This window comes from Euphorbia lathyris, chromosome 3 (genome assembly GCF_963576675.1).
Source record: "Euphorbia lathyris chromosome 3, ddEupLath1.1, whole genome shotgun sequence".
NCBI lineage: Eukaryota > Viridiplantae > Streptophyta > Magnoliopsida > Malpighiales > Euphorbiaceae > Euphorbia > Euphorbia lathyris.
In genome coordinates this window covers 102,462,300-102,471,038 of record NC_088912.1, presented here as the reverse complement: position 1 = coordinate 102,471,038, position 8,739 = coordinate 102,462,300, and the positions used below count along the sequence as shown (strand labels likewise).

The following is an 8,739-nucleotide window of genomic DNA, read 5'->3' as shown; positions in this document are numbered from 1 at the left end:
TGCGCACCATGGGACACGTCCATCCCAAAACATCTGGACTTCCTGTAGAGCGAGAAATTTCCGTCCAGATTCGTCACGTTGACTTTGAAATGATTTGTTAGGAGTTTATTGTGTCATTCTTGTTATAAATTTTGATAATGTTATGATTTTAATGTTGTTATTGTAATAATATTGTTGTAAATTTTGATAATGTTATGATTTTAATGTTAGAATCCGTTGTTGTTTGACATTTTTTATTATATACCACTTCACGAATTAGCTTCAAAACACAACCAGGCTTTGCATATGCTAATTAAATTCATCAAGTAAACCAAACATTAGCTTCGCAGGCTTCACATATGGTCGAATCTGCGAAGTCAGACGGGATGGAGACAGACGCGCGTAAATATTGAGGGTATTATGGGAAAGTCACACAAAAACAGTCTAGATATGTAGTAGGTTGAGTAAATGAGTTAAATATGTAAATGGGCCTCCCATCTGACCTAGTTTTGTAATTTATTCCTCAAAATGAGTTGGAGACTACATAATTATGATTAAGTATAACTCTCATTTTGACCAGTAAACTAAAACTTTAAAATCAATTAGAATCTTCAATTATCAAAATCATCAGTTAAGTTTTTAAATTAAGAAAAAATCATCAATTGAATTCTTATTTTATCCTAAAATCAGAAACCGTGGCTATTTGACAGGAATTATAACAATTTCTGTATTTGCTCAAAATGAGCTTGGGAAAGAAAGTTTGAAACTGTTCAACCGAATAATTTTTGATGAAGACTTAATTGATTATTTTTGCTTAGGATGATGACTTAATTGATGATTTTTATTTAATTTAAGGACCTGATTGATGATTTTGATAGTTTAAGGTTCTAATTGATTTAGGATCCCAATCGGTATTATGCTAAGATGAAAGATGAGGGTGTGGCAAGTTTTTTTTTTTGGTGGGAAATAAAATAAAATGCAAGGGAGAGAATCCAACGACGTCGTAATATCCAAAACGACAGCACTTGTTACCTCCCCTAACCTAAAGAAACAAATAAAATCCAAACCCTAAAACTCAAACCGTCTCCATACCATAAGAAAGGAGTTAGGTTCCTTCTCCTTCTCCCTCATCTCTCTCTTCCTCTCCAGGCTATCTACCATATGCAAACTAGCTCCGATCTTCTTCTTTTCAATCTCCGGGCAGAGGGTTTCTTCGCTAAATGCTCTCTGTCTTCAAACCCATCAAAGTCTGCTCCTATTTCATGTCTTCAATCGACGCTTCTCTTTCCTCTGCTCCCTGTTCAGAGTGGAAGTGTTCTCAAACCCTAAGTTTTCTTCAATTTTGTTTTATACCCTGTATCATCTTCTCTTCCCATCTCTACATCGATTGTGTAACTCCTGGTTCTGTTATTTTACGATTTCCAAGCTCTCGCTCCCTGTTCTGCACAACATGAGTAAGAAGGTAAGATTTAATTTGGTTTTTTTTTTGTGTTTTTTCTGTTCAATTAGATATAAAATTTGGGACGTTTTTTTTTTGTTTTTTAGGTTAGAAAGATCAGTTTTGAATACTTCCTGCTATGCCGATTTAATTTTTGTCTTTACAGATAATCTATTCCTAGATAATCTAACCCTTTACTTTGTCCAGAAATTGTCCAGAGATTACAACTAACTCCTAAACATCAAAATGTTTCTGACCTCTTTTGTCTTTCTCTCCTCGTCCTAACAGGTAGTGGTGTTTGGTTCGTTCACTGAAGATGAAACCAAGTCATTGCTGAAAAAGCATTCATCTGAGAAGGGTGAAAAGCCATTGGAAAAGAAGGGATTGCAATTTGGTTCGTTAGATAATGCCAGCGGATTCACTTTTGGTGATTTTAACGTGAAATCAAGCAGGCAACCAAGTTTGGCAAATGGAAAAGTCAGTTTTGAGACTGCAAATTCACTTAAGAAAGAAAAAGATGTGAATTGTGCAAAACCAGCTGATCATATGCCAGCAGAGTTGAGAAGTGCAAAGCAAAATGGAACCATTACCAACATTGCTCATGGCATTTCGCACTCCAATGGCCTACAAGACTTCAAAGCAAATTCACCTAAGAAGGAAAAAGATGTGAATTGTGCAAAAAAAGCTGATCATATGCCTGCAGAGTTGAGAAGTGCAAAGCAAAATGGAACCATTGACAACATTGCTCATGGCAGTTCACACTCCAACGGCATAAAAGACTTCAAAGCAGAGAGTGTAGACTTGACTTCTTTGCACTTAACCCAAAATGGAGACAATTCCAGTAATCAATCAAGAAGCTCAAAATTTCATGTCCTTGACTTTGCAGTTACAAAGGATAGTAATTCCGAGGAGACTAACAATGTTTGGCTGGTACCTTTGAAAAAAGAAGATACTCGGAAGCCAGCAGATGGTGGTGCTGCTGCTGTTAGAAGCATACTACCTCGTGGATTAATCAATTCAGGGAATTTATGCTTTCTCAATGCAACTTTGCAGGCTCTCCTATCCTGCTCGCCTTTTGTTCAACTCTTGCAGGATCTTAAAACTCGCAACATCCCTAGGGTATTTATCTTCATTTCGAATATTATTTCCTTTTTTTTTTTTGTTCTTAGTGGGTTTATTTGTCCTTCGAATCAAGATTTAGCTATTTACAACCAGGCATAGTCACTAGGATAAGCAATATTATATCTCCAGGTTACTGAATTTCTGGCTATGTTACAATGATTTACAGGTCGGTTTTCCAACATTGACTGCATTCTCTCAGTTTATTTCTGACCTGGACATGCCAAGCAGTTCCAGCTTGAAAAAAGACATGGCTGTTCTTGAGACCGGTAGGCCTTTCAGCCCTGCCATGTTTGAGGGCGTCCTTAAATTTTTTACCCCAGATGTGCCAAGTAGCATGTCAGGTCGGCCAAGGTTAGTGCTTGTACTTAAGCAGTATTTTTTCCCTCATATGCTTACCATGTTTGTCAAGGAACCAACTAAACAGAAAGCTTAGCTAAGATTGAAAGTTAATGTCCAAGAATATCTTTTATTATTATCTCTAACTCCTTTCATGCTAATGCTCACAGGGCTTGAATCATGTACAACACATAGCCATCTTACCATGTGTTGAAATTTAATCAACAAATGAGGTTGCGTGATTCAAACCCTCGACCACTTGGTCTAAGAGACTCTGATACCATGTCAAGGAACCAACTGAACCAAAAGCTTTCTTATTATCTCTAACAAGGTTCAAACAAAACATTAAGCGCTGAAAATACAGTAACTTTGGATTGTGGATTTTTGTACGGATGTTGTAGGATAAGGACTAACAATAAATTGTTTTATGTATGTGATTTACACTGTATGTCCTATGATTTATATATGCTTTTTTATACATGATCTGTTTTTATATGAAATAACAGGATTTTGTTTTTCCCTCGGTCAGGGATGTTCAATTCTTTTTCTATTACTCTGTTTAGATTCCTTTGGGATTCTTTCTATAACCAATTCTTTGAGGAATTGTGATATTAGTGATTGCTTTTGAAGCGATGGAATATGCTTCATAACTTTTCAGTGATGAAACTTGTTCTAAGCTATGTTGCACGGTAACGGGTACTGGGGAACCTAATTTCTAAAAAACATAGGAAATGGAAACGTGGGAAAAACGATTAAAAACTGAGAGGCAATGTTTCATATTTTGGGTAATTATGGAAACGTGCCCACAAACGTTTCTTATCAGTTTCTGACATAATTGTTAAAAGGGCACTAAGGCGCTAAGGGGTCCTGGAGCCTAGGCTCAAGGTGCGCGATTGAGGAACAGGAGGCGCAGAAAAAAAAACTCTTTTACTGAGATCTTAACCTAAGTATCTAACTAATGCAACTGAACTAATAACCATTCATTGTGCCTTTTTATTCTTCTGTGTGTCTGTTGCAGTTTCTGTTTGAATGGAGTGGAGTGGAGGAGACTCTTCTTAACATGACTGCTCTTGGTCTTTGTCTTTCTATATTTAATTGTGTATTGATATTCTTATTTAGATCAAGGGTTAAGATTAGTCTTATTTAAATTAGATTAATGGTTGAGATTAGTCAAACATTTGTTTACATGAAATATTAAAAAGAAGAAAAGAAAAACCTTAGTGAAAACACAGTGGCACGCCTTGATTGAGGCTCCGAGGCCCAAGGGAGGCGCACAAGGCGAGAGCCTTTTAAACAGGGCCTTGTTTTCTGCAATCAAGGCTCACTACCTTGAGCCTTGAGTGAGACGCGCCTTTAACAACTATGGTTTCCGAGAGTTTCCATTTCCCACATCAACCGGAAATGGTGAAACGCATGTCATGATGAGTTCCGTGTATCATAGGTTCTAAGGTATGTTGGTGGCCCTACAGGCTATGTTAGTTCACAAATCAATCTGTGTTAATTTTGTTTTTGAAATGGCAATAAAATGGTGGCCTCAACATTAACTGGCATGCGGTGTTATTACATCATCAACTTGTGAAATAAAATGCAGCATGGCTAGATTTTATCTAGTAGTGCAATTACTTAATTGATTGCTATTTAACTGTCCTTGCCACGTCCAAAGATTTGTATCACTGTGTATTTTAGCCGAAAGGATTACTTTAAACAAAATGGCTATCCGTTACCTTGCATGAGAATCTAGACCTCAATTCCACAAGCAATAGAAGATTATTTTGATTTAACCGAGTATTCGCTTGTTATGAATATGATCGAGTTTCTGATATATTTGTTATCAGACAGGAGGATGCTCAGGAGTTTTTGAGTTTCATCATGGACCAAATGCATCATGAATTACTCAAACTTGAAGGACAGTCTGGTTTTGTAAATGGTATAAAATCTTCTCTAGTTTCTTCAACAGAGGATGATGAATGGGAGACAGTTGGCCCGAAAAACAAATCTGCAGTCACTAGAACACAAAGTTTCATACCTTCGGAGCTAAGCGATATTTTTGGAGGACAGTTAAGAAGTGTTGTGAGAGCAAGAGGTATCTTTGTTGTTATATATCAACAATTGCTATCAGATGAATGTATATTTTGGCTTTTTTTTATTCTCAATTGTTGTGCATGCTGTTGGCAATCTGCAGGTTGGATTTTCTTATAAGACTATATAAAACAAAATAATGTGGCAACCTTATCTTCAGATCCTACTAGTAGATTTGCTGCCCAATCCTCAATGTCATTTTTAAACTTTACTGATTTAGAATATTTTAAGAGTTCGCTAACAATTTTAGATGGCTCCCGTAGAAGCGTGAATCATTTCAAAAATTGAGTAGCCATCTAACTGAACTGAGTGCAGTACATGATAGCAATTTGAAGCCTTTCAAGAGGTTTTCTCTATCAAAATCATCATTAGTTGATTATACTTATGATTCCCTCCCTCCCCCGCGTGCCTAAACCCGGTCCCTTCCTTTTTTCCTTTGAAATATGCTTTAGCTCAATGCTTTTGAAATAATTAGAGTTCCGCATTGACTTCCTTTACCTTCATTTAAAAATAAGAATGAAATTTTTCGCAATAAGATCCTTTTTTCGCGGTCTCTTGTATGGTTTTAGGTAAAATTGGAAGATTGAAAATTGAATTCTAAGCATTGAATAGTACAGTTACTGAAACTCTTTGTAGAGATGTTCCATATATGTGAAAATTAAATGTTGATCTTACAAAGTCGTTCGGTATTGCAATTATGAAGAGGTGTAGCACTATAAATTGGACAATTTGTTCCCATAATTGTAGTCTATTATATCAATACGAATTTGAGATAGTTTAAAGAATTTCTTTACATATGATTTTTCGAAGTTTTTAAAACATAGACTCCTAGCCATGTATTTTCACTTTGTCATTGCGACAAAATTGTTGAGTTAATCAACATCTAAAAGTGTTAAGAGACACAATATAAACTCTTTGGAGCTGATAATATAAGGATTATTAAGATTTTAAGATTTTTGTAGTAGAAAACTGTATAAGCTAGATAAATAGAATTTGTGGATAGAGATATAGTAAGGGTAGGTGAATTTGGTCAGTCACCATTAGATGGAGGCTTATTAAATTTAATCCTTACAATGATTTTAATCTTAATAAGCCTAGATCTAAAGGTGACTGACTAATTTTACTTGGTCAGTTACTTATCAAGTGAAAATTACTGTAGTATGGGTACCAAAGTTGCTTTAATACAAAATGAGGATAATTTGGCGTGTAGAACGCTTAATTTTTAGTTTAACATTGTGACTTAACATCTTAATAAAATTCTGACTTATTCAGACTAACTTAACAAAGTAATTGTAAGAATTAAATGCTATAAATTTAAATTTTCGAGTGCTGAATCTGGTTGTTTAACATGACTTTCTTTTTGTGTTCTGCAGGAAATACAGATTCTGCAACTATTCAACCATATCTATTGCTTCACCTTGATATTTATCCAGAAGCTGTTTCTACTATTGAGGATGCACTCCATTTGTTTGCTGCACCCGAAAATCTTGAAGGTTATAGGGCAGCAAAAACTGGAAAGGTAATTTTCTTAAGTTTGATGTCATAGTTGTGAAAGGCGTGACGCAAGGAGTAATTCTTTATGTTAACTAATACTGAAATGTTCAAATTTGTTGAATCCCATCAGGCTGGAGTAGTGGCTGCTAGAAAATCGCTGAAGATACAGACTCTTTCGAAGATAATGATATTGCATTTGATGCGCTTTAGTTATGGAAGCCAAGGAAGCACCAAGTTGCACAAGCCTGTGCACTTTCCTCTTGAATTGGTGCTGGGCCGGGAATTACTCTACTCCCCGTCCACTGCGGTACGACAGAGACAGGTTTTTATTCCTGCCATTCTGTTCTAATCTATTGTCTGGTATGGGTGACTAGTTTCTAGGCATTTATGGTTTTGTGGCCTGGGTATATATTCTGAGTTGGTTATGTTTTTGGCTTAATGCATATATACACACACCTAAACTTGGCAAGTTTTGCCTAATGCCACCCTAAACTTTTTAAAATAACCTATTACACACCTATAGTTGGCTTTAAAAACCTATGGCACGCCTATAGTTGGCTTTAAAAACCTATGGTACACCTATAGTTGGCTCATTCGGACCTCTGTTCGTGTTTAGGAGGTCCGAATGAGCCAACTATAGGCGTGTGTTAGGTTTTTAAAGCCAACTATAGGTGTGTGATAGGTTATTTTAAAAGTTCAGGGTGCCAATAGGCAAAATGTGCCAAGTTTAAGGGTGTAAATATGCATTAAGCCTATGTTTTTCGTGTTGAATCAATGTTTCATAATTATGACTTGTGTCGTCTATTTCAAAACATGGCATCGGCTATCAGTTCGGGGCTTATTTTTTTCATTTTCCTGTCATTGCTTCAATATATGAGGAAATATTTGATTGTTTCATGATTATGACATGTGTGTCGTCTATAACAAAACATGGTATTGGCTACAGTTTTCTCACGGGGCATTGTTTTCCTTTTTCTCTTATTGTAGAGCCGGAAATATGAACTTGTTGCGACAATAACTCATCACGGGAGGGAGCCCTCGAAGGGTCATTATACTGCTGATGCTCGATACTCTAACCGCCAATGGCTACGATTCGACGATGCATCTGTTACTAAAATCGGGACAAACAAGGTGTTGCACGACCAAGCCTACGTTCTCTTCTACAAACAAGTATAGAAGAAATGATAGAATGATAGAATTTTTCTGCCATGTAAATTTGAGTAACCTATCACCGTCACGTATTTAACAACAAAATTACTTGTTGGATGAGAAAGCTTACCGTAAGAAAATTTTAATGGTGTTTGGAGATTCCCATCATCTAGCTTACTGTATTTTTCTGATCAAGCTTTTTTACATTGAGAAATGGTCTAATGTGTAATATTATGAGAATCAATGAAATGTTTTATTTTTCTTTTAATCATACGAGGCATTTGATATTGTAATGACCTGACTTGGTGTTAATTCGTGTGAATGGATCTTGTTAACTACATGTATATTTAACATTGTTTTACATGATTTAAAAGATATGTTAAATGCGTCAATGATTAAAACTAACGTTTCACGATTTGAACCTACGTTTCACGATTCGAATTTAGGAGAGGTAGAAGGTAAAAATAAAACCTTTTTAAATTGATACTTGTTAAATTAATAAACATTTCAAGATAATAAATTTTCGGGTAAAATTATAAATCTAGTCCAATTAAAAGGGTTCATTTACATATCTAACCTACTTCCATCTCACCAAATTACACTTTCATCCATTTTGGATAAAATTATCCTAAAGAGGGTATTCTATTGAGATGGAGACAAGGATAAATGTTGGGATAGGTATAGGATAAATGATTTGGATAATGATAAAAATATGATAGTTGTAGACACCGAGTCGGAGGACCTGTGACGAAAACCTGGAAACAAGACGGTTGAAGCGATTGATTCTGAAAGTTTCAAAAAAAAAAAAAAAATAAATAAATAAATAAAATAAATAAGTTACGGTCGGTCGCTGTTGTCGATCGGATAGCCCGCGAATGCTTAACGGCACGGTGCGAGTGCTTAGCGGCGGCCGGCGCGCGTTCGACGACAGTCGGACGCCCGCTCGACGACGCAAAGCGCGCGCTCGACGTCTGTCGGACGCACGCATCCAACCATGAATGGTACGCGCTCGGTGTCCGAGCAAGACACGATCTTGGCGGCACGGGATGTGCGCTCGTCAACCACGAGGCGGGTGCGCCCGGCAGCGCGGAACACGCGTTCGGCGGTCACGACGCGTGAACGCCCGACGAGGCGGAGCGCGA

At 36.7% G+C, this 8,739-nt stretch overlaps 1 protein-coding gene across 2 annotated transcripts; it reads left to right on the top strand.

Moving 5' to 3' along the window:
* Positions 1 to 1,059: 1,059 nt before the first annotated feature.
* On the top strand, positions 1,060 to 7,865 carry LOC136224175 (ubiquitin carboxyl-terminal hydrolase 24). Of its 2 annotated transcripts, none has more exons than XM_066012439.1 (7): positions 1,060 to 1,441; positions 1,706 to 2,536; positions 2,706 to 2,890; positions 4,711 to 4,958; positions 6,328 to 6,473; positions 6,579 to 6,755; positions 7,436 to 7,865. In XM_066012439.1, exons 1-7 carry the CDS (start codon positions 1,430 to 1,432, stop codon positions 7,622 to 7,624), a joined length of 1,788 nt encoding a protein of 595 aa, XP_065868511.1. In that variant the 5' UTR covers positions 1,060 to 1,429; the 3' UTR covers positions 7,625 to 7,865. The 2 variants fall into 2 exon arrangements, with proteins under 2 accessions (XP_065868511.1, XP_065868510.1); XM_066012438.1 differs by having other exon boundaries at positions 1,061 to 1,441; positions 6,579 to 6,770.
* The last annotated feature ends 874 nt before the right edge of the window (positions 7,866 to 8,739 follow it).

What these genes read in the sequence shown, in the direction of transcription:
- LOC136224175 (XM_066012438.1), top strand. An exon ending in AAGTGTTGTGAGAGCAAGAG is followed by an intron (nt 4,959 to 6,327) that starts GTATCTTTGTTG and finishes TGTGTTCTGCAG; the next exon opens with GAAATACAGATTCTGCAACT. An exon ending in GGGCAGCAAAAACTGGAAAG is followed by an intron (nt 6,474 to 6,578) that starts GTAATTTTCTTA and finishes GAATCCCATCAG; the next exon opens with GCTGGAGTAGTGGCTGCTAG.